The following is a 26,582-nucleotide window of genomic DNA, read 5'->3' as shown; positions in this document are numbered from 1 at the left end:
GCTTAGGCAAAACTGTAGAGATTAGTCTGACAAAAGCAGAGGTTTTATACTGGGGATAAATGGGGATAAAGCTGAAAAGGTAGATTAGGTCCATACTTTCCTCACTAAGGATTTTATCCTATAGGTAATGGAGCCACTGAAGGTTTTTTTGAGCTAAGGAGTTAGTAGTGAATACTGTTTGGGGGAGATTAACCTGATATTAGTGTATAGGGTGGATTGGAGGAGGAAGAGATTAGAAAGGCAGAAAGACCATTTAGGAATCTATTACAGTAAAACAGGCATGGAGTTATTAGATGCTCACCTGGGGTGAGAATAGTGAAAAAGAGAGGGAAGATAAGACATGTGGTGAAAGACTAGTTGACTGGCTATGTGAGTTCTGGAAGAAACAGTCATCCACGATGATTAAAAATCTGAGGCCTGAAGTTACTGAACAAATGATGACAGCATTAGCAGAAATCAAGTAGAGAAGATACCTTTGTGTGCAAAGATGATTAATTCAGTATGTACCAAAGCTCAAAACAGACAAGTCACCAACCTGACTTACTCCAAGGTCCAAAGCAAAATAGAAGAGCAGAAACAGAGAGGCCAACCAAAATGAACTGAGGCACAATTAGTCCAAGGGCCAAGTGACCAACATTTTCACTTGAGTTGAATTGGGAGGAGAGATCTCTACCTGAAGGATCAGAACAGAGAAATTTGGGGATGGAGCTGTTGCGTCAGCTGGTGGCACTAGAGATAATAGAGTCAACCTAGCCTAATTTACTCCTGGGTGTAGGTGGTTTAGCTTTGAGTTTATGTATGCAAGCTGATGACTCATATCTTCTTTCAAAAAAAAAATACCCTGTGAGGGTGTCAAAAGAAGATACCACCACATCCCACACTGCAGCCTGAGAATAAGGAAAGGAATTTTGAGAAACTGTCAGATTAGCAGACATAAAACAGTGACCCAGAGCAGGCTCAATTTGGAATAACTATTCTGTATCTTTCTGGTCTCCATAATCTCTTTAGTCACTAATTCATTTAATAGACAATTATTAGGTACCTGCTGTGTACGAATAACTTTCTAGCTTTAACAGACATGTTTCCTCAGAGATGTCTGATAATTTTTAATTAACATTTCCCTGGATATCTATAAGAGAAATAATACTCAATTTAAAAAAATCTTTCTTTCCTTTCACAGGATTATCACCCTGGATAGCTGAGCTCTCTCAGATCCCTTTGGAACAATCTATAAGGACCCCTTCCTGGTGGACAAAGGCTGGCTGAGACAAACGGGGGTGGAACTCACTTCTCACAGTGACACTAGCCGTCTGGCTGCTGATGGTGTTGATGCCATTGTTAGCAGTACAGTAATACTTCCCTGCATCAGTCTCACTCACAGCAGAGAGCACAAACTTCTCCTTCAGAGAATGTCGAGTCTTCTCTCCCAGACGTGCCTTAATGCCTTCTCTGTACCAGGAGAATGTGATGTTCCCTGTGCCCTGAGCTACTGAGCAGATGAGGACCAGCTTCTCTCCTTCAGTCACCTGCCCCCCAGAGGGCTGGGTCTCCATGAGGATGCCAGAGATGAGGGTTCCTGGGTGAACACAAAGTGATACATGAGGGCCCTCCCTGACTTTGGGGGATGTCAAAGGTAGCAGAGAAAGCTGCACCCAACTTGTGCATGTCTGTACAACGGGAATGTAGGGAAACATTTAGTAAGGAAAGACAAAATGGGTCCCTGGTATATTAAAACTAAACATGGGAAATTATCCTGAATATATTAATAGGGAGGAGTCATCTTTCCCAGTTTAGCACAGTGTTTATTCCCCACCTATAAGATTCTGAACCACAGCTTTGGCTTTGGGCCATTCCAAGGCAGGACCTAGAGGGGGAATTAAGACATTTGAGTGATGCCTCACTGCGTAGACCTTTTTGTCAGATAGCATAGAGAGGCTACTGAAAAGTGTCAGCTCTATCCTAAAGTGGCATTGTTCAAGTTATTCTGACCACATTTGCCTTCAAGGCCCAGATGAAAACCTTCTTTTATTCCTCTGGTCCTTAACTATCTCTCTTCTGTCACCTCCTCTTCTAGAATTAGATGATGAGTACAGTTCACCATTAATCTGTTCTCTGATTGTTTCCTGGGAATGTCTTGTATCTCCTAATGCCATTGTCAGCTCCTTGCATTTAGAAGCCATGCTTGAAGCTGCTTTGTATATACCATTTCTTCCTGCCCCCACCCAAGAGAGTGATATTGGCAAATGTTCAATAAATGCTTTTTTTTTGGAGGTGGCTGGATTGGCATGAAGAACAATGGTGTAGGGTTGCAAAAATAATATTAACTAATCCTACAATTCTGGGACTCCTTTGTTCATTTTAATCTTGATGACACAAGAAGCATAAAAAGGTAAACATAAAAGAGAAATCATAAAGGACTTAATAAAGTTAAACTGTTTACAATCCTATATGGGAAGATGATACATGTATTTCCTGAGACTTTTATCATTATTAGGGTAGTTAGAAAGAGTCTACATAGACAGAAGGCATAGGTGTGAATCAATTATGTCAGGATTATCTAAAAAAATGGAGAAGAGAGAAAGAGGGATACACTAGGAAAAGGAGAAAGGGAGAGGAAGAATGGAGAAAGTTATCTCACATAAAAGAGGAGTGAAAGGAAGAGGTTTTTTTGTTTTTGTTTTTTGTTGGGTTTTTTTTTTGCAGTGGAAGGGAAAATGGGGATGGGGTGGGAACAGGCAATGCTTGAACTTAACTCTTATTGGAACTGGTTTAAAGAGGGAAGAATATGTATGCACACTCAGGTATAGAAATACATCTTCCCTAACAGGGAAGTAGGAGGGGGGGAGACTAAGAGAAAGTGGGGGAAGGGACATGATAAGAGGAAAGATGGATCAAAGGAAACATTGGTCAGAAGCAATACAAACCTTTGAGGAAGGATGGGGTTAAAAAAGAGAAGAGAGAGAAAGGTAAACAGAAGAAAATAGGATGGAGGGAAATACACAGTTAGTAATCCTAGCTGTGAATGTGAATGGGATGAACTCACCCATAAAATAGAAGCAGATAGCAGAATGGATTAGAAACCAGAGTCCTACAATATGTTGTCCACACAAGATGCAATTGAAATGGAAAGACATGCATATAGAGTTAAAATAAGGGGTTGGAGCAGAATCTATTATGTTTAAATTGAAGTAAAATGACAGGGGTAGCAATCATGGTCTCAGACAAAGCAAAAGCAAAAGTAGACTAAAAGAGATGACCAGGGAAATGACATTTTCCTAAAAAGGTACCAGAGACAATGGAGTAGCATCAATACTAAAAATGTATACAATAAATGGCATAGTAAGTTATAGGAAGAAATAGACAGTAAAACTATACTAATGGGAGACCTCAATTTATTTTTCTCAGAACTGGATAAATTTAACCGTAAAATAAATAAGAACAATGTTAAGGAGATGAATAGAATTTTAGAAAAGTTGGAGATGTCAGACCTCTGGAGAAAATTGAATAGGAAAAGAAAGGAATATATATTTCTTCTAAGCTGTAAATGGCATCTTTGCAAAAATTGACCATGTATTATGTCATAAAAACCTCACAAAGAAATGCAGAAAGGCAGAAATATTAAACATACCCTTTTAGGACCATAATGAAATAAAAATTACATTCAATAAAGGGCCTTGGATGCATAGATTAAAAATTAATCAGCAACTAAATAATCCAGTCCTAAAGAATGAATGAGTCAAAGAACAAATCATAGAAACAACTAACAATTTCATTAAAGATAATGAAAACAATGAAGCAACATGCCAAAATTTGTGGGATGTAGCCAAAGCAGTACTAGGAAAAAAATTTTTTCTCTAAGTGCTTACATCAATAAAAGAGACAAAAAACACACCAATGAATTGAGCATGCAACTATAAAAAAAAAACTAGAAAAAGAACAAATTTTAAATGCCCAATTTAGCACCAAAATAGAAATCTTGAAAATCAGAAATTAATAAAATTGAAAGTTAAAAATTGAACTAATACAACTAGGATCTGGTTTTATGAAAAAGCCAATAAAATATATAAACCATTGGTTAATTTGATTTTAAAAAAAGAAAACCAAATTACTAGTATCAAAAATGAAAAGAATGAATGCACCATTAATGAAAATGAAATTAAATCAATTATGAGGAGCTATTTTGCTCAATTATATACCAACAAAACTGTCAATCTAAGTGAAATGTATGAATATTTACAAAAACGTGAATTGCCCAGATTAATAGAAGAGAAAAGAGAATAGGTAAATAACACTATCTTAGAAAGAGTAATTGAACAAGCCATAAATGATCTCCCTAAGAAAAAAAATATCCAGGACCAGATGGATTTGCAAGTGAATTCTACCAAACATTTAAGGAACAATGAATCCCAACACTATATAATCTATTTGAAAAATTAGGCAAAGAACAAACCCTACCAAATTCCTTATGTGACACAAATATAGTGCTGACACCTAAACCAGCAAAAGCAAAAACAGAAAAAGAAAGCTATAAACTAATTTCCTTAATGAATATTGATAACAAAAATTTTAAATAAAAGAGAGAGACTACGAAGAGACGACAGCAATAAAGATCACAAAGATCATAAACAATGACCAGGTAGTTTTTATACAAGGAATACAGGACTGGCTCAACATTAGGAAAACTATCAGTATAACTGACCATGTCAATTACAAAAATAACAAAAATTCTATGGTTATAACAATAGATACATGAAAAGCTTTTGACAAAATATAACACCCAGTCTTATTAAAATCCTAGCTAGCACAGGAATAAATGGAATTTTCCTTGAAATGTTAAGTATTATCTATCTAAAGCCAAGAGCATTATCTGTAATGTGGATAAATTCTCAATAAGATCAGGGGTGAAGCAAAGACTATCACAATTATTATTCCATATTGTACTAGAAATGTTGGCTATAGCAATAATACAAGAAAAATAAATTGAAGGACTAAGAAAAGGCAACCAGGAAATAAAACTATCACTCTTTGCAGATGATATAATGGTATACTTAAAGAGTCTTGGAGAATCAACTAAAAAAAGGAGTTGAAACAATTATCAACTTTAGCAAAGTCACAGGATATGAAATAAACCCATATAAATCATCAATGTTTGTAAAAATTACCAATAAAACCCAGCAGGAAGAGATGGAAAGAGAAATTCCATCGAAAATAACTGCAAATAGTACAAATATGTATGTGTATATCTATCTATCTATCTATCTATCTATCTATCTATGTATATATGCATATATAATATGATATACAATAGTAGAATATATAAAATATAGTATAAAATAAAAAATAAAACTATAAAAATAAAGAGTCTACCTGCTAAGACACCCAGGAACACAATTACAAAATATTTTCACACAAATAAATCAGATCTGAACAGCTGGAGAAATATTAATTGTTCATAGATAGGCTGAGCCAATAGAATAAGAATGGCAATTCTACCTAAATTAATTTACTTATTAAGTGCTGTACTAGCCAAACTACCAAACAATTCTTTTATAGAGCCACGAACAAATAAAAATAAAATTCATCTAGAAGAACAAAAGGTCAAGAATGCCAAAGGAATCAATAAAAACAATGTGAAGGAAGGAAGTCTAGCAGTACCAGATTTCAAACTGTTACCAAATGGTAATCACCAAAATAAACTGTTGCTGTCTAAGAAATAGAGTGGTGGATCAGTACAATAGATTAGGTACACAAAACACAGAAGTAAATGACCATAGTAATCGAGTGTTTGATAAACCCCAAAATCCAAGCTTTGGGGGCAAGAACTCATTATATGACAAAAATTGCTGGGAAAATTGGAAAGCAGTCTGGCAGAAACTAGGCACAGAACAACATCAAACAACATATACCAATATAAAGTCAAAATGGGTAAATGATTTAGACATAAATGGTGATATCATAAGCAAATAGGAAAACATGGAAAAATTACCTGTCAGGTCTATGGATAAGGGAAGATTTTATTACCAAATAAAAGGTAGAGAGGATAATGGGAAGTTAAATAGATAATTTTGGTTATATGAAATTAAAAAAATTTTATGCAGCCAAAATTATAAGAAAAGCAGGAAATGGGGGTAGGGGGATTTATAGCAAATTTCTCTTATAAAGGCTTCGTTTTCAAATATATAAGAGATTGAGTCAAATTTGTAAAAGAGAGCAATTCTCCAATTGATCAGTTACCAAAGGGTATGAATGGGCAGTTTTCAGTGGAAGAAATTTAAAAAACTATCAATAGTCACATAAAAAAATGCTCTAAATCACTAAGAATTAGAGAAATGCAAATTAAAACAACTCAGACATACTACCTCACACTTGTCAATCACATCAGCTAACATGACAGAAAAGGAAATGATAAATGCTAGAGACGATGTGGAAAAGCAAGACTGTTTATGCATTGTTGGTGGAGTTGTGAACTAGTCTAACCATTCTGGAGAACTATACACACACACACACACACATATACATATATATATATATATATACATACATATATATATATACATACATACACACATATACGTATACACACACGTACATATATGTATATGTGTGTGTGTATGTATATATTTGGAACTATACCCAAAGGGCTGTAAACAGTGCATACCCTTTGACCCAGCACTACCATACAATACGTATCCCAAAGACATCAAAGAAAAAGGGAAAGGACATATATATATATATATATATATATATATATATACGCACACACACATACACACATATATATTTCTGTGTCTCTGTGTGTATACATCCACATATATCCACATGTACATATACATACATACATATACACACATACATCTATATATATTTTTATTTATTTGTAGCACTTTTTTGTGATGGCAAGGAATTGGAAATTGAGGGGTTGCATATCAGTTGGGAAATGACAACAAGTTGTGGTGTAAGATTATGATGGAATACTATTGTCATATAAGACATGACAAGAGGAATGATTTTAGGAAAAACCTGGGAAAACTTACATGAGCTGATACAAATGGCAGTGAACAGAACCAGGAGAACATCATATATAGTAACAGCAATATTGTAATGATGATCACTGGTGAAAGACTTAGCTACTCTGACTAGACAATGATCCACAGCAATTCCAAAGGACTTATAACGAAAAATGCTATCCACCTCCAGAGAGAACTAATGAGCTATGAGCACAGCCTGAAGCATACTTTTTAACTTTCTTTTATTTTGCTTGCTTTTTTTTTTTTGCAACATGGCTGATATGGAGATATGTTCTGCATAATTTTACATGTGTTATGGGTATCATATTTCTCTCATTCTCAATTTCCTTCCCAGTGGGGAAGGGGCTGGAGGGAAGGAAAGAATTCAAAAGTCAAAATTCTGAAAAAATACTGTTAAAATTGATTTGAGGGTGCTTGCTCAGGATAGGATTCACACCACTTGCTTAGAGCAAATTTCCGTTGCTTGACCCCAGCAAGTTATCTACTTATAACTCTATCGATATCCTAATGCAAGAGAAGACCCACAGGAAAGCTAGCTGTCTGTCTCCAATACCACTTTGATTCCCAGAGGAAGAGGAAAAGCACATTATGAAGTATCCCCAATGTCTAAACTAATGCCAGTGCCCTTTCCTAACTTCTCAATCCCAGCCCTGTATTACTGAGACTCACTTTTCACACTGATCTTCACATGGTTGCTCTGTTTCTGAATATTCTGAGTCACAGCTCTTGCCTCACACCAGTATGACCCTGAGTCTTCCCTCCAGATGGCTGGGATCTGGAGCACCTGAGACTTCTTCCAGCCTGACATGATGACTCTGCTATTTCTGAAGAAGGAGAAGTGCAGCTGTGTGTCTGACCTCTGTGGAGGGAGCTGGGTCTCACAGCTCAGAGTCACTGAGGTTCCCTCACTGGGCTGGGAGGTTGTGGTTTTCAGCTCAGGAGATGGAAACAGTTCTAGAGAGAGGAGGCAAACACAGTGCCCAGGAGAGTGTGTCAGAGCTTCTGGGGTGACATGTCTTGTGTTCTCAGCTGAACAGATGAAGAGACACACAGATGACTCGAGCTCATTTCCTTTCTATGCTCCAGCCACGAGCTCTCCCTCCTGTTATGTGCCTACCCAGCCCTTAAATAGCCCTTCCCCTTCCTCTTTCTGTCCCCCAGGATTGAAGCTCATACCTTGGACTTGGAGCTCTACTTTTCTCGAACTTCTTTTCTGAGACAAAAAAGCATTCCTAAAAACTCCTGTGCAGTGATATTTGCCACTGTAACTTAAGCCAACTCGCGGAATGGAGAAATTAGAGTACTTAAGGAAATAAGAAGATATCTTTTCATCCTTATAGTATGTCACATCTGTGGCTCTCCAAGCACCATCACTTCCTTGGCATCTCAAGACCAATGTATCTCCTTCAAATACAGAATATGGGACCTGCAGGATCAGCAGATCTGTAAGAGAACCCAGAAGACCTTGGAGACTCAACTCCCGGCTTTGTGCCTTGTCCTCCTTCCAATTGTCTCTAAAGGGACATGCGCCTGGAGAATATCTGGTGTGTGATGGGGTAACCAGGTTCCCCATATGCTTCCCACTTGACCCAGATGTCTCCTTTCCCTTTCCTAGATGATGGCCTCTCAGATAAATCCCAACATATCTGCTTGGGGAAGGGAGTCCCATCCTTTACTGTACTACTCTCAGTGGGCAGGGTTAGCTCCTAGCTGCCAGGGGATCTCAGGGTACCCAACTGCTTTCTGAATGACTTATTGAAGATTAGTGAAGGTTGTTACCCCCAGCTCTGCTGCTGCCCCAGTGATATCATGTGGCATTCTAGAGCTCCCAGTGCCTCTCCTCTTATCCCTCCTTCCCTGTGGGAGACTACACTTAGAAACTCTGCCCTGAGGCTTGATGAGGCTCTCTGTCCTCACCAGAAGAAACAACCAGATTCACAGGGTCACTGAGGGCTGAGTTCTGGGTCTGGCATCTGTATTCTCCAGTCTGATTAGCCTCAATGCTGATTGTAGACCAATTTTCTTGCAATTGTTGGTTTTGATACCACCGTGTGGTCCTTGGTTTGGAGGAGTTGAATCCATGGCAAGTCAGAGTCACTTTCTCCCCTTTGAAGATAGTGGTCCATGGAGGGCTCAGATGCACTACGGCTTTCTTTGCAATGGCTGGGTGGGAGAGAAAGAACAGCATAAGATGAAGGTGTCTGTACGTAATTCCTGGAGTAGGGGAGAGGTAGGAGAGAAGCAGGGGAGTCCTGCCCCCACATTACCCAGGGGTGAAACCCTGAAGCTTAGGGTTCCAGATTTAGGTCCCCTGTCTCTGGCTCCCAACACATACACAGTCCACTTACCAACTTGAAATCTAATAAAAACCAGAGACTAGCACCTTGGCTTCCTGAAATGTCGAGCTTCCATCTGATTCCAGTCCAAACTGACAGGAGAGGCTAGATATTGAATAAAGATTGGTTGGGGGCGGGGGAGAAATCAAAATGCCAAAATGAACCCAGGAGATCAGGACTTGTATTGCTTAAATGGCAGGCCAGGTCTCCAGGAGACTGGGTTGGTTCTGAAGCCTCCTTGGAAACTGACATCCAATCAAATTAGACACTCAAGATGTAGTTTATTTCCACTTGAGTGTTTCCGATGCCATCTGTACATGTTATCATATTTCATCCTCACATGTGTGATGGAGGCAGTGTGACTATTATTATCACCATTTTACAGATGAGAAAATTTGGCTCAGAAGTGAAGTGACTGGTCTAAGGTCACACTGGTAGGTAGTGTCAGAGCCTAGACTTGAGCCCAAGTCTCTTGATCCATACTCTTTCCATTGCACCGTTGTCAGAGGACCTAAGTTTGAATTTTGGTTTAAAACTGTGTGATTCTGGACACACTATTTCACCTAATTGGGCCTCAGTTCCCTTTTCTATAAAATGAGGTTAAATTAGATCATCTGCAAGGTTTTTTTCCAGCTCTAAAATGTGAGAGCTTGTGATTCAAGGGGATGGTCCTTTGTGCATCGGATGCCCCAGGGTCAACCCCCAAATCCTCAAAATAGCAATAATTATCAGTGTTCACATCTGGTGGGCAGAAGAATCCTGAGCAAAAACCATCTTGGGACTCAGAGTAGCCTGAGCCTGACCCATGGGATCAGTCAGGGAAGAGAGTTGTGGCACCTCAGACCTCAGCCAAGAGGTGCAGGGCAGGCAGGGCCACCTCAGACAGGCTTCTGTGGGTATTCCGTGGTGCTGAAGGAGACTGCATTACCCAGAGACCCCAGAGAACAAAGAAAAGGGTAACTCACAAGCTTGTGTGCTGACCAAACCTGAGGAAGAGATAAAAGCCAGAGGTTAAACTGAGTGGAGATTCCCAAAACTTTTCAACTTTTCCAACTTCTCAGAAATTCTTCAAATCCCTCTAAGATATTATCTATTTTCTTCAATCCCTTTGCTACACTTCGCCTAAAAGATCACATCTCTTTTTAAAAACGTCTTCACAACCAGCCTCACCATATATTATGCTGTTTCCTAGGCTTTGTGAGCCTCCTAAAATGTTAGCCTGTATGCTCTTTCCCCATGCACTTCATCTCTGGACTCTCTCCTTTGCACTGTCTGTCCCCCATGCTTGCATTTCATGTCCTCTTCACATCCACTCATAAAATCCTTCTCTTCCTAAGGATACACCTCAAGCACCCCCCTTCAGCATGACCCCCTTTCCCGATCCCTCAACTACTACTGCCCTCATTACTTAACTACCTTGATTCTAACAATTTGTATCGATTCTATCTATACCTATGTCTGTGTACTTTGTCTCTACTGATAGAATGCAAGGTTCTTGAGAGTAGAAATTATTTTATTCTTTGTATTTGTGATAAGCCTTTAATAGGTGTTTGTTGATCAGCCAGTTTATTCATCTTTCAACACTGAACACTGAACAGCTGTATGGATTCAATCCGATTCAATAAACATTTATCAAGTGCCAGTCACTGTGCTCAGCATTGGGTATGCAAAAACAGGCAAAAGACATTCAGTCACTACCTTCAAGGAGCTTATAATACAATGATGCCTTTAAAGGTTTGGACTGTCAAGTCTAATAAACTATAGAATCAGACAGCAAAGAATCATGGAAGGGCAGTGTATAAAGGGTTCAAATTATTTTTTCCTTATACTCACAGGAGCCCTGACCCAAAGGCAGTGGAGTAGAATGAAAGGAACTTGACTCTAAGAATCAAGAGACCTGGGTTCTAGTCTTGATTCTCTGATAGTTAAGTGACTTGGCCAAGTTTTCCAAGGATTAATTAGGCTCTTTTGCATCAATAATTTGTCTTAGTATCATTTTGCATTTTTCACTTCACTTTTCCTTGGTGTGACTAATCCTCATTTATTGTAGCCTTGAGTGATACTTGAAATGTTTGCCTTCTCCACATTAATAGCCACTGCAATAATTCTAATGGTAAGCGGAGTGTGCTCTTCATGAACTACAACTTCTGTTTGTTTCCTTGGAGTAATATCTATTGTTTAAAGTCACAAAATTGAAAACATGACAAAAGAGATATCTGGCTCTAGAAAGACAGTTGTATGACATGAAATCCAGTACTCAGCTACCAGAGAACTGAGTCTGGGAAGCAGTTTCAGTCTGGTTTTATCTGGTGAAAGTCAAATGAACCTGTGTCAGCTTAGTGTCAATAGAAGCATATATATATATATATGACCCCTGCTGTCACAAAATGAAACCTTATCTTAATTCTTGCTTGTCCCACATAATTGACCTATTTCCATAGTCTAGCCCATATATGAAAAGGAATTTTCTCTACAAATACCTGATGTGGTCGTCAAATCTTTGCCTAAAGAACTTATAATGAGGGGAAATCCATTAATCCTTGAGTCTGGTCAGTCCCCCCTCAGCTCAAATTATTAAGACAAGGAAGCCAAGAAAACAAGCACAGGAGGGACGAGTGAGGAGGGAGAGCATGCCAGTCGTGGGGGACAGCCACGGAAAATGCCCAGCGTTAGGAGATATAGCGTCTTGTTTGAAGAACAGCAAGAAAGCCAAAGTCACTGTATCAAAGGGCAAGTGGGACAAGGTTGGGGTGCAAATGACACATAAAGGGTTAGGAGAATGGATATGTGTGTGCATGCATGTGTGCACATGCATGTGCGCATGTGTGTGTGAGGTTAGGAAGGGCTTTCAACAACCACATGAACTAAAACAAAATGGAGTGAGAAAAAACAGGACACAATTTGTACAAGTACAGAAACAATGTGAAGAAAAACAACCTTGAAAGATGTAAGAATTCTAATTAATGCAATGACCAGCTATATCTCCAAAGGAAATGATGAAATATGCTACCATCATCCTGACAGAGATAACAGACAAAAGGTACAGAGAGGGAAATGCACTTTGGCCATGTCCACTGTGTGTATTCATTTTGCTTGACTATGCTTATTTGTTATAGAGTTTTTTCTTTATTTCTTTAATGTTTTAATTGGGGATGGAGTTAGGCAGATAGGATTAGAAATAATGATGACAAAAAAACAAGAGTGCCATTGAAACATTTTTTGATGCTAAGAAAAGGAACTTCAGAAAGGAGCACAGACAAGCAAGACAGTTTTAAAAATAGCATGTAAGATTTATTACATACTTTCTTTTTTAAAAAAAAACAAGCAATATAAAAGGGTGATTCATCAGCTCATACAGAATAATCTTTTTGTGTTCTACTATGCATATGGGAATGATCTTTTTTTGATGTTTTAGTTTAGAATTTTGATTAAACTCTTGCCCCCCCCCAAATATCCAGTAGTTAATCTGTGAAGGCACATTCAAGACCTATATTTATACAATGACAAAGTACTCCTTAAAGAAATAGAGAATAGTTTAAGTTATCTTGAGGCATATTTAGTGCTCCTGGATGGGCAGTGCCAAAATCATAAAAATTGTGATACTCCCTAAATGAATGTACAAATGTATTGCTATACCAGTTAAACGACCAAAGGAATACTCTATACTCAAAATAATAACACAATTCATTCAGAAGAATAAAAAATATACTCTCTCAAGGAAAGTGATGAGTAGAAGTAAGCATGATGGGGGGATAGTACTTCCAGACCTATAAAGAAGTATAATAATCAAATCTGTTTGGTAATGGTCCCCTCCCTAATATACCCACTATCCCATTCACCATGACAGTTTTTTTTAAACCTTTTCATTTGTCCTCATGCCTCTCATAGTTCCCCCCTCCTTCTCCTCTCTCAGTTGAGAACCTTGCCTCGTATTTAAAAGTTGAGGCTATTCACTAAGAATTCCCTCTTCTCTCCTCTTTATGTCAAATCACTCAGATGCCTTCTGCTACCTTCTCTTCCTTCACCTCATATGACATGAAGAAGTGGCCCTTCTTGCCAAAGGAAACTCCTCTTTATCCGCAAGTGATCCCATTCCTTCCTATCTTCTCCAGTAGATTATCTCCTCTATCATCCCCACTCTCACTGATCTTTGGCTGCTTCCCTACAGGTTACAGACATGCCCATTTCTCTCTATTCTTCAAAAAACCCTCAATTGGTCCATCCATCCCAAGAAGCTCTTGTCCTCTATCTCTCCTCCTTTTCATGACTAAGCTCCTTGAGAAGGCTCTCTTCAGTTGATGCCTCCACTTCCTTTCCTCTCACTTCCTTCTTAACTCTCTACAGTTTGGCTTCAGATTTTATCTTTTAATGAAACTGCTTTCTCCAAAGTAAATAATGTTCTCTTAATTGCCAAATTTAATGGCCTTTTCTCAGTCCTCATCCTTCTTGACATCTCTGTAGCCATTTACATGGTCAGTTACCCTTTTTCTCCTTGATACTCTCTTATGTCTATGTTTTTGTGACACCACTCTCTTCTGGTTCTCCTTATACTATCTGACCACTCCTTTTACCTATTTGACTACTCCTCAGTCCCCTTTGCTGGATTTTCATTCATCTTGCACCTACTAACAATGGTGTTCTACAGGACTCTGTCATTGGCCCTCTTTTCTCCTTCTTTATTATTTTGCTTTGTGGTTTCATCAACTTTCATGTATTCAATTGTCTTCTTTATTCAGAAGACTTTAAAATCTCATCATCCAGCCCCAAGATCTCTCCTGACCTCATGTCTCATACTTCCAGCAGCCTATTAGACATCTCACACTCATCATGTCCAAAACTGAACTTGTTATCTTTCTACCCAATCCCTTTCCTATTCTTAACTTTTCTAGTGCTGTTGAGGATACCTCCCATCCTCCCAGTCATGTAGGTTTACAATCCAGTGTCATCCTCAGCTACTCACCCTCTCTCACTGCTCATATCTAATCTGTTGCCAAGGCCAGTTGTTTTTACCTTCCTAACATCTCTCATGTATATCATTTTCTGTCACCTGATGCTGCCACCACCATAGTACACGCCCTCATTGCCCCATACATGGACTATTGTAATAATTTGCTGGTTGGTCTCCCTGCCACAAGTTTCTCTCCACTTGAATCCATCCTCCAGTCAGCTGACAAGACGATCTTCCTAAAAGCACAGATCTGTCCACATCATACCCCAACTCAATAAATTCCAATGGTTCTTTATTACTTCTGGGATCAAATATAAAACTTCGATCGTTCAAAGCCCTTCATAACTTGACCCCTCAGATTTTCATTCTTCCTACCCCTTACATTCCCCTCCTCCCAAACACACTTTGCGATCTTGTCTCACTGACCTCTTTGCTGTTCCTTGCACAAGGGACTCCATCTCCCAACCCTGGGCACTTTCACTCACTGTCCCCCATATGTGGAGTTCTCTTCCTCTTCATCACCACCTCTTGGTTTCCCTGGCTTTCTTCAAGTCCTAATTAAAATCCTTCCTCTTACAGGGAGCCTGTTCTGATCTCCCTTAATGCTGGTGCCTTGCCTATCTTGCTTGTACCTAGTCATTTGCACGTTGTCTCCCCCATTAGACTGTGAGCTCCCTGAGAGCAGGGACTATCATTTGCCTTTCTTTCTATCTCTAGTGCTTAGCACAGTCTCTGGCACATATTAGACTATATCTGCTTAATGACTGGCTGACTACACTACTTTAGGCCCTAATTATCTCTGTTAGAGATTACTGCAATAATTTCCTACTTAGTTTCTCTTCTTTCAGTCTCCTTTCTAATCCGTCTATTCCATAGCACCAAGTTAATTTTTCTCAAACACAAATGAGACCGTGTCACTTTCCAACTCAAGGATTCTTAATCACTCTTACTCTTCTAAGATAAAATGAAGAATATTCCACCTGGCATTTATGTCCCTCACTAATTTGCCTCCCACTTACCAATCTGAATTTGTTTCCTATTGGTAGCTTTGGTGTACTTTCCATTTCAATAAAACTGATGTGGTAGTTGCTGCACCAGGACAGAAATGCAGACAGAAATACACACTATTTCTAGAGAATATGCACCATTTCTATATCTCCTGCCTCCGTACCTTGGCACAAATGGCCCTCTCCATCTATAATGGGTCCTTTCCTCTTGGAATCTCTAGGTCTTTGTAAGACACAGCTCAAGTTTTGTTCCCCATAGCAGGTCTTTCCTTAGCCCAGTTGTCAACAGATGCACCCTCTTGAAAATACTATCCATTATTATAAATATATTTTGAATTTAGTTATCTGTGAAACCTGAAAACAGGCCCCATTCCATTTTTGTTTTGCAACCCAAGTGCCCTCATTCAGTGCCTTGCTTCAGGAAAAAAAAAAGTCTTTTGAATTAAATTGGTTCCTTTGCAAAAGAACACAGATCAATTATTCTTTAAAATCTATATCCAGGCAATTTTCTGGAGCTTTTAAAATTAAAAATGACATACTGGGCACCTAGAAGCTGATGTCAGTATTTTTTTTTCCACAATATCAAGGTTGTCCATTTTCCCATTTTCCTAGCATCCCAGATTTTCCTTGTCCTCCCTCTCTTCAGCTTCGCCCTGGTCCTGTGGTCCTGACCTTAAAGAAGAAACTAAGCTTTCCATCTTCTTGAAGAAACTAAACTTTCCATCTTCTTGAAAAGATAGATTATCTTTCTATCCTTGCTTCCTCAGGACAGGAACTTTTGTTCCAGGAGGAAATATGTTCTCAGAAAACCAGAGTTCTATCTGCCCCCATTCCATGTCCTCCTCCAAGTCATTGTACTCACCAAGGATCAATAGCAATGCCCACAGCAGCATGAGGGGTAGCAGGAGGGAGATTCTCCAAGCAATAGAAAATGACTACTTGTAGATCAGACCTGGGGAGTTTCCAACATGTTCTTCAAAACAGAGCTGTTGAAATTAGAAATCAGGAAGTCAAAGAGACCTCCCTCCACTATTAACTAACATTTCCTCCCCTGTAGACACTGAAAATCACAAGACATTCTCTTTGGTAGAATAGCTCCAGTAGACATTCTATCCTCCCCCTACTTGCCTTGGCCTGTGACAATCCTTAACTTCTTCATCTGCTACACCCCAACAGAATGTGTTTCTTCAGGTCCAGTTTCCCTAGGAGAAATTGCTTCAACTTACTCTCCCTGATGTCAGGGAGAATTTCAGACTGTGTTCCTTTTTGAATCGCAAGATGCTTTGCATCTTTCATGGGACATCTCCTTCCACTACTTTGAGACACAGAGTGTTTCCTTCCTCATTTGTGGTCATCCCTGTGAAAATCTGATCACTCACTTGTGTGATGATTAAAAAGTTCACGAGACATAGTTTCTGGATAATTTAATCATTTTATCAATAAGTCCAGGAGGTTATTAGGATGGTCAATTTGGCCATCTCTCTTAGACCAAAGACCCCTCATGGCAGTATGACCTTCAAAGAGGAGGTGTTCCCAGGGGGTTCCTACTCAGCTCTGATTGGTTAAGCAAATGGGAGTTGGGCTGTCTTGGGGTATGTGACTTAGGTCACTCAAAACATTGTCAAAGAGACACCAATTTCGATATCACCTGTCTTGATAATAGGGAGCAAAAACAATGAACAGGAATACACCCATTAGCCCAAACTTAGAATTTATTTTATTGTCTGATTAAATCTTGGCCTGGGCAAATCATTAAGAGAGATTTCCCACACTGGTTGGTTTCTGGACAAGAAAGGAGAAAAGGGGAAAAAATTTACTTCTAATATAATAATTAGTTATTAAATATAAATGAGAAATATTCTTTTCTCACACTTGAGGGTCACAGTATAATGGGTCCCTCATTCTGATGTCAAGTCAATGAATTTTCATTTTCATCATTTTTTCTCTTTCTCCTCATCCTCCTCTAACATTCCAGTTAGTCACCTAACCATCACCCTCCTGATGTCATTGGTCCTCTTCAAGAGAAAAGGACAAACAACAATCTATGCGTAGTAGTAGCTGCCCCCCTGGGGACCCAACCAACTAGTTCCAGTCAGGCAATGCTGCTATTTTCTCCTCCTCCACCTCTTCCTCCTGCTCCTTCTCCTTTTCCTCTTCTCCCTCTGTCCTTATGGGGGAGTCATACCCTTACATGTGGATGCTCTGTCTAAAAGAATATAAATTTTGATCCTTTATACTTTGCCAAGTATCTTGGTGTCTGGGGGCAAGATTTTTTTTTCCTTTCCTATTCTATTTTTTCTTTAGAGGCTGAAATTTTCTGACCTACTCTATCATCTTCCCAGAATCCTCTCCTCATGTAGTTTTCATTTATGATTTCTTGAAATATAGCTCTGGAAAACCAGTCTTTGATAAAGCCCATTGGGATTCAAATAGACCTACTTGAGTATGCCTTTAAACACAAATTACTCTGGCTGTCATTGAATGACCAATAATAGATCCTAGCCCAAGCTTCACTTCCTCATTGTTTGGGTTTTGATGACTCAATGAGTTTAAATAGCAATTGTTCTGGCCAGAAACTCTGCGGGTCTTACTCTCCCAGACTGATTTTTTTGTGAAGGCCCACTAGGCCATCTTTCACCTCCATTCTCACCTAGCCCTTAACTATTGAATGGCTGTTGCCTCAGATAAACTGAGACCTGGGAAAGACCTTAGCTTAAAAAGGCCAAGGTCTCCCACTGCATCCTGTACCATCACCAATCGTCCTGACCTCTATCTGGCTACTGGATTCTGATGACTCTGGAGGCAAGAGTGAGGCTGATGAGTTTGCACAGCTCTGTCTTTCTCCAATCTCATTCACTTGCAAGTCAAGCCATCACCCTCCTCATGTCATTGGTACTCTTCAAGAACAAAAGATAAGCAACAATCTGCTGTGCTATTGAAGTGACATCTTTCCAAAGCAGATGTATATTTCGGGCCAGGAAATAGGAAAGAGGTAATGGAGCTCCATGACTAGAGAAGTCAGGAGAATCTATGAGGTTTTTTTTTTCAATCAATCCAAGAAGGCTTCTTGAAGAAGATAGGATTTCAGGAGCTTTGAAAGTAAAGAGAGGTTCTGGCTTGCCAGGCTAAGGAATGTGTTTTATGTATATAGTTCAGATAGTAAGGATGCTTAGGATAGGGAGGAAAACAAGATATGAACAGGGAACCATATTTTGGCCTGCTATCTATCCCCTCAAAGGCAATGGTATGCCTATGTGAGGTATGACCCTTCAAGAGGACTCCCACAATAGTACTCTTCTCATAGGATGTGTGGGCACCAACTCATTTTTCTAAGTTGGATCACTTGTTCCAATTCTTGCTCCCCCTGCCATGTCTAGATTCCCAGTGATAGAATTGTTGTTTTTGAGTCATTTTTAGTTATATGTAACTCTTAATGACTGACCCCGCTATCTTGGCAAAGATACTAGAAGTCATCATTCCTTCTCTGGCTCATTTTATAGATGAGAAAACTAAGGCAAATAGGGTTAAGTGACTTAGCCAGGGTCACATAGATAGTAAGTATGTGAGGCTGGATTTGAATTCAGTACTTTCTGACTCCAGGCCTGACACTCTATCCACTGCCACCTAGCTGCCCTAGATTTGCAGTAATAGAATACTACCATACAATTACACTCAAACTCTCTGGCTCTTGGCGGTATTCCTGTTACATTCTACCTATTCACCATCATAGCTCTTATGTTCTTGTCAGTACATGTCTGTTTACACAATTTGCAGTACATCCACACAAGTACATGAGATAATAATGATGTGGCAGTAATAATCATAACAGTTAGCATTGACATAGCCCTTTAAAGATTGCAATGCTTCCCATAGGTTATCTTATTTGATAAAACAACCCTGTGAGTTAGATGTTATTACTACCCCCATTTTACATACAAGGAAACCAAGGCAAAGAAAGGTTAAGTGACTTGTCCAGGGTCCCACAAGTATTAAGTGTCTGAGGCTTGCTTTGAACTGATTTCTTCCTGACTAATATTCTATCCACTGTGCCACATATATCAGAGGACAGCACCTTGACTCCCTCACATGCATAACCCGTACCTAATTCCATCCCAGATTGGTAGAAGAGACAAGATACAAGGCAGAGATTGGTGGTGGAGACCAAACTGTGACAAAGTGAACCCAGGGGATCAGGAATGATTTTGTCACAACAACAGAATGTCCCCAAGAGGCTGAGTTTGTTCTGAAGCTGCAGTCTCCAGGGCAACAGATAACGATGCTGATGTTCATATCTGATAGAAAGGACCATCTTCAGCAACCAGTCCATGGGATCAGAAGTAGTGAGACTGCAGCCCTCAGCCAAAAGGTCTAACAGAGATAGATTTCAGCCAGAACACCATGGGCATCCAATGGTCAGGGAAATGACGCTACCCAGAGAACTTAAAAAGTCTCATAAAGGGTAATTTTCAACCTCGTCCACTGATTAAGTACTATGAAAGAGATAAGAGTCAGAGATTAACCAGATCAGAAATTCCTAAGCCCTTTCAAATTCCAGTCTTCTTAAAATTTCCTCAGCTTTCCATATAAATAATGTTATCCTTCTTTTGAGTCACTTCCCTTCCCCTGGCCTAAAAGAAAGGTCTTGGGTCATGATTCCCCTGTTTAGGTTTTAAACCCTTCCCAATCTGGCCCCAACCTCTTTCCAGTCTAACTGTATGTTACTTTCTTTTCCATACTCTATCATCCAAGCAAACTGACTTCTTTGTGACACATGACACTACCTTTCTCGATTCTGAGCCTTTACCCAGTGTTTGTCCCCCATGCCTGGAATGTACTCCCTCCTTAACTGCAACTTATAAAAACATTCTCTTTCTTTAATATGCAATCTGAGCAATGTCTTTTGTAAGAAACTATATCTGATTTCCTCAAGTGCTAGTTCCTTCCTTCTCTACCTTAAAAAAACCTATCTTATATTTATGTAACCCAACTTCCAAAGCCCTTTGGTATGGGACTTTCTCCTCACTAGTGGAGATCACTGCCCTGTGCCTGGGTGAGAGGTGAGCTGGAGTTGGTGAGAGCAGAGAAGAGGAGAGATTTGGTCTCTTCATGCTCTTTGAATCTCTATAACTTTCTTTGGATTCTTCAGGCTTTCTGGGCTTTGAGCACTTGTGGCTTCCAGCTTCCAGAAAGAAGATGGACAATGCCAACCCCACTTCAGGTTGCTGGAGAAAAAGACTCTGGAAAGACAAGAGGGAAGCTGGGGGTCTCCATCTTGTCTCTATTCCCATGATCTGTGGCTAAGACAACTTCCTTTGGTTAACACTCAGGTGGTCTATGGGTGTCTCAATACCTTTGGGGAAGTATCTCTGTACCCTGTGAATCCTTGTAGCTAATGTGCTAGGAAAGAAAGGTATTGTCTTTGCATTCAGCCCTCTCTCTTCAGCTAAACTTGTTAGTGGTTGCCACTGTAGAAACCCTCTGGAGGCCCAACCTACCAATTCAAGCAGAAATAGGAGAAAGAATTATATGCTCCAGCACATAGTAGTAGTAGGGAATATGGGTAGAAGGAAATTTGGGCTATAGTCTTTGAGGGAGTCATACACTATGGGGTTGATAGTTATAGCCCTCTTGTGCCTGCACAGGATAAGGCTAGGGCTATTGTAATGAATTTAACCTACTTTATCAGTGATGCCCTGCCTCCAATGTCTGATGGTGGGAATATCCATGGATGGGGATTGGGTTCCTTGATGAAAGAAGTTCCTGACAAAGAAGTTGTTCCCATCAACTACAGTAGCTGGTAACTGATAAAATGTTGGATTCAAAGTCAGGAAAACCTCAATTTGCTTACCTATAAAATGGATAATTGTACCATTAGTACCTATGCTAATATATTTTGTGAACTTTAAAATGCCAGGTGTCAATTGTTGTGGTAGTCATGGTTGTGGTTGTTATAGAACCACTGAATTTTCCCAGGCTCAGGGGAGTAGAGCCCACAGCATGTCAGGACTCATGAGGTCATTAGCTTCCATGGAGGACTGGGCAACAATATAGTTTTCTGTGTAGTAGTTGAACTTGAGAATGGACAAAGGACTAAGATGAAGGTGTCTGCAGCCCCATCCCTAGAATTGGGGTGGTTCAAGAGAAAGGCAGTCCTGGATTCACATTTCTTGAGGGTGGAACATAGTAGCATGGAAGAGTTTTTTTCCTCCTTGAACACAAATCCCAGTCATTCCTTAAAAAAGAAATTGTATAGAAAATGAATGAAAGAACACTACTATTAATAATGTCACATTCATATGACATCTCAAGGCCTATGAAGTGCTTTCCTCGTATTAATCAGTGAAATACTTGGATGTATAATATAGAGTCTTAAATTGGAGGATCCTGGCTCTACCCTTTACTTATTTTGTAATCTTGATCATGTTGCTTCCTGCCACTGTGAGATCTCTGGCTCTCAGTATTTTTCTATGTAAAATGAGATGTGTGTGTGTGTGTGTGTGTGTGTGTGTGTGTGTGTGTGTATACACATACTCACATACAGATATATGATTTTATATAATGTAATATGTTTATATAATTTTTATTTTATATATATTATGTGTGTGTGTTACATAGTGTATATCAAATGTATTTCACCCTTTCAGGTGAAAACAAATGGCCAAAACCAAAAGGCCTTATAGATATGTGGTTGGAGGAAAAAAAATTTCCATCTGCATACTTTGCTCTTCCTTTGCAGGTGTCTTGACAGCAAAAAGCTCCTTATCATAGATTCGTAGAGGTGGAGCTTGAAGGGAGTTTAGTGACCCTCTCTGGTCCAGTACCTTCATTTTGTAAATTTTTTAAAAAAATTGGCAGAGAGAGAGAAAACTATTTACACAGAGTCACACGAGTAGTAAAAGGCAGAGCTGTTATTCAAACCCAGGTTTTCTGTCTCCAACTCCAGTGGTATTTCCAGTTTATCATTCTGACACCCCCAGAAATGCCTTGAGAAAAAGAAGGTAAGTTCTATTCATCAAGTGTAAGATGTGGGTCTCGTGAATGAGTGTGACCACAGACATAGGTGTGCATTGATCTCAGCTGGGTATGTCCAAATGCTGTGGTTCAGGTATTACCACTGGCACTTCTCCTTCTAGGGGGAGGCTGACTCTGTAGAAGGGCCAATGGCAACATTCTCCCTAGATTATGTTGACATATTCAGCACCTGGTCTACCCCAACCCCAGGAACAGGGGACAGACGTGACACATCCCCACAACATTATACAGAATGGACTGGACAAGCAGAGGGACCCTTTAGATGGGGGCCTCTGTGGGCATCCTGTGGGTTTCACTGTAAGTGTAAGTCTCAGTGAGAAACTCTAAAGAGCAAGCAAACAAGGGACTCATGGGTTTGACCAATGTCCACAGCTGAAAGAGTCAAGAGACATAAGTTAACACAAAGCAGAAATTCTCCAACCTTTTTGACTTTTAGACTTCTCAGCACTTTCTAAAGTTCTCACCTTATCATCCTATTTAGTTGAACTATCTTTCCATCTCAGAAATGAGCTGAGGAGTCCCTTTACTACTCTGTGGCCAAGTTTGCTTGTTTTTTTTAATCTACAAAATAATGTAATTTTTGAATGCTAGAGTTGAAGAGATCTCAGAGGTCATATGTTTCAACCTCTAGATTTCATGGAAAGGAAAACTGAGGTTCAGAAAAGTGAGGTGACTTGTCTAAGGTCATACAGAGTCAAGCCCCAAGCCCCTGTCTCCTGATTCTTAATTCAGTCCTGTCCAGTATGCCATTACACTTATACAACTCAAATCTAGGGGCAGGTTTCTCAAATCCAGAAAGAAATGTGAAATATATGAGAAAGGGCAAGGGATTTTGAAAGTAAATAGGAAAAGATGAAAATGATAATTGGATTGGATTAGAACTCTCCTTATAACCTTTAAATGGTCACCTTTCTTAGAATTTTAATAGTGAGACTGCTTATGCCTTACGGTGTGGAAAAGATCCAGGTGAAGAAAACCAATATCTCAAGATGAGTGAGAAGCAGGCAGGTATTGGGAACTATAGAAGCAAGCATAGTGGAGCCAGACTGAGAGCAGAAATGGATTGCCAACCACCGGAAAGAGAGTTTACATAATAAGATGTGATATAATTGCCAGACCACGGAGATACTATGTATTCTTCAAAGACGGGGCAACTAAGTGTCTTAGGCTCTAGCTACACTCACTTCCTATTGTCTACGCTTGAGGGATTTGGTGGAACAATGGACAGCGTAAGTTGGGAGGTTAAAGGTTATTTATGGTTATATGAATGATGATGACCCTCATTTATACTTTTGTTTTACAAGGTTTTTAACATTTTGACTAAACATAAATTCTACTATTCACGGAGTCTTGAGTAATTAGGTAACATAAAGGGTAATACTGAGGTGAAGGGGAGTTTTCCTAGGGTAGGACGCAAGCCCTGTGATTTGACTAGATAATTCACATGTAGCAATCAGTCATTCAGTCAATAAACATTTGTTAAACATGTAGTGTATGCCAAGTACTGACTATGTTCCAAGGTCAGCATTTATAGGTTTGTGGGTTGCAGGGAACTGATTACTCTACCAAGTGGGTCCATACCTCATGAGCAGTAACCAATAAGTTTACCTTTAATGGTTAGACAATGGACAAAATTACTGAAAAATAAAGGTATTTACTAAGATGGCATAGTAAGATCAGTAGCTACAAATTGCTCACACACACATCATAATCCTGGGGCATATTCTCTCACAAGTGTGAACAGGGTCAGTAGGAATAGTGGGAATTAATTTAGAGGACACTGTTAATGAGGCATTCATCTAGGGAATAAATGCGACTAAGGCAACTCAATGCCTCTGATATAGCAGTGCTCCTGGCTTTGTTTTGTTTTGGTTTTTTTCTCTTCTCATGGAGCCGTTGTGCTGCTCACCCTGGGCACGGCATCTCTGATGGATGGGTCACTCAGTTGCGTTCTGTACTTGCTCCTTTCTGTAATTCAATGCTCCAATTCCAGAATTAGTTCTCTTTTGAATACCGAGTCAACTCTCTTCTTTGCTGCCAGAAGACTCAATCTTTGCAGTTGCTTCCTGTCTTGAATGCTACTTCTGTGTCTGAGTCTGTTTCGAGAGCCTATGCCTGTGTTCTCTGCTTCTGACCATGAGAATCTATTACTACATTGCTAGATGTGGTGACTCCTACTGGGTGCAGAGCTCTTCTGCTAGATTCCAAGACCAGTTCAGGAGTGAGAAAATTCTATCTCCTCACCCTGTTGCCCTGTGGTAGAAACAAAACTGCTTTCTGCCTCAAAGCACCTTGATCTCTAAGACTGCACTGGCTTTTAGGCCCATACGCTTAGCTTTTTAAAGATCTCCAGGGGTGAGTGGCCAATCTTTTCTCAATTCATGACCAGCTGCCCTTCCAATACACTTCACAAAGGGGTAGCAGGGCTTAGATACATCTTTGTATTTTGTTATCATATTACTTCCTCTCTTATCTTACCTGTGACTTTCTGTGATTCCATCAACCTGGCAGTGGAAAAATAAATGTGTTTTCCTCACCCCACCAGACTTGCATCCATATCTACACAAGGGAAACTTTTGTTGTGCATGTCATGGCCTTATTTGTCAGCCTGATAAAGCCTATGGGTTCCTCAGAATAATATTTTTAAGTGTATAAATTAAAAAACATGGGATTACAAAGAAAACCAATTATACTGAAGTATGGTTATCAGCATTTTTTGAAAAACAAATTAATGGACCCTGACATAGTACCCCTTGTCCTAGACCACTGAAAAAAATGATGCCACTCACAAAAGGATAGCATTAATCAATCAATCAATAAACATTTACTGTGCTGAAATGGACCAGGTAATGCATTGGAAAGCAAGGCTAAGAACTTAAAAAGGAAACACTCCCTGCTCTCAAGAATCTTGCACCCTATTGGAGGAAACAACATACAGACATACTTCTTTTTTTATTGCACTTCACTTTATTATACTTCACAGATACTGCATTTTTTACAGATTGAAGGTTTGTTGCAACCCTGCATTGAACAAGTCTGTTGGTGCCATTTTTCCAACAGTATGTAGTCACATCACGTCTTTGTGGCACATTTCGGTAATTTTCATAGTATTTCAAACTTTTTATTATTATTATATCTGTTATGGTGATCTGTAATGAGTAATATTTGATGTTACTATTGTAATTGTTTTGGGATACCACAAACCATGCCATATAAGACAGTGAACTAAATTGATTAATGTTTTTCCGACTGCTCCACCAACTAGCCATTCCCTTGTCTCTCTCCTTCTCCTAAGGCCTCCCTATTCCCTGAGACACAACATTATTGAAATTAGGCCAATTAATAACCCTACAATGGGCTCTGAATGTTCAAGTGAAAGGAAGAGTTGAATGTCTCTCAATTTAAATCAAAGGCTAGAAATAATTAAGCTTAATGAGAAAGGCATGTCAAAAGCTGAGATAGGCTGAAGGCTAGGTCACTACCCTGATCAGTCAGCAGCCATCAGCATCAAGGCAAGACCCTTCACCAGAAAAAGATTACAGCTCACTGAAGACTTAGATGATGGTTCACATCTTTTAACAATAAATTATTTTATAATTAAGGGATGTACATTTTTTAGATATAATACTATACTATACTTAATAGACTATAGTATAGTATAAACATAACTTTTATATGCACTGAGAAACTGAAAAATGTGTGTGTCTTGCTTTATTGTGATAGTCACTTTATTGTGGTGGTCTGGACCAATATCTCCTAGGTGTGCTTGTATACACATGGAAGTACACACAAAACATACACAAAGTAAATACAAGGAAATTCAAAGTAGGGGAAAGCAATAGTAAATGGAATTGGAGGATGGGGACTGCAAAAAGCTTCATGGAGGAGGTGGCATGTGAGCTGAGCTTTGAATGAAGACAGGCGTGCTAGAAGATGGAGGTGAAATGAGTAATCAGGGACAGACAGATTGCTCCAAGGCAAGGAGACTGAACATAGCATGTGATGTCGAAAGAACAGCAAGAAGACTGAATGTAGAGTGTGTGAGATGGAAGAACATGTCAGAAGACAGAAAAGCCAGACTGGACTGAGTTGAAAAGGGCTTTCACTATTGCACACAGAAGTTTGCCTTTGATCCTGCCTCAGGAAGCTGATTGAGTAGGAGAGTGGCTTATTTAGACCTGTGCTGGAGGGACATCATTTTGGCAGCAGTAGGGAGGATAGGTTAGAAAAA

General features: G+C 39.5%; 1 protein-coding gene across 3 annotated transcripts in view; it reads right to left on the bottom strand.

Moving 5' to 3' along the window:
• LOC110211886 (Fc receptor-like protein 4) overlaps positions 1 to 16,622 on the bottom strand; it is a 34,383-nt gene extending 17,761 nt beyond the window's left edge. For 2 of the 3 annotated variants that reach the window (XM_078156187.1, XM_020991449.2), the window contains exons 1-8: positions 16,448 to 16,622; positions 16,182 to 16,305; positions 10,330 to 10,350; positions 8,946 to 9,191; positions 8,205 to 8,471; positions 7,698 to 8,057; positions 1,289 to 1,576; positions 536 to 673 (exon numbers count right to left, since the gene is read on the bottom strand). In XM_078156187.1, coding sequence (XP_078012313.1) covers positions 536 to 673; positions 1,289 to 1,576; positions 7,698 to 8,057; positions 8,205 to 8,471; positions 8,946 to 9,191; positions 10,330 to 10,350; positions 16,182 to 16,212 — 1,351 coding nt within the window. In that variant the 5' untranslated portion in view covers positions 16,213 to 16,305; positions 16,448 to 16,622. The remainder of the gene's footprint in view (positions 1 to 535; positions 674 to 1,288; positions 1,577 to 7,697; positions 8,058 to 8,204; positions 8,472 to 8,945; positions 9,192 to 10,329; positions 10,351 to 16,181; positions 16,306 to 16,447) is intronic. The other variant, XM_020991454.2, reaches the window with a different exon arrangement.
• Between the last annotated feature and the right edge of the window lie 9,960 nt (positions 16,623 to 26,582).

This window comes from Phascolarctos cinereus, unplaced genomic scaffold (genome assembly GCF_003287225.1).
Source record: "Phascolarctos cinereus isolate Bilbo 61053 unplaced genomic scaffold, phaCin_HiC Scaffold_5;HRSCAF=322, whole genome shotgun sequence".
Taxonomy (NCBI): Eukaryota; Metazoa; Chordata; class Mammalia; order Diprotodontia; family Phascolarctidae; genus Phascolarctos; species Phascolarctos cinereus.
Note: the sequence above shows the minus strand (reverse complement) of the source record. Positions and strands in the feature narration are given on the sequence as shown.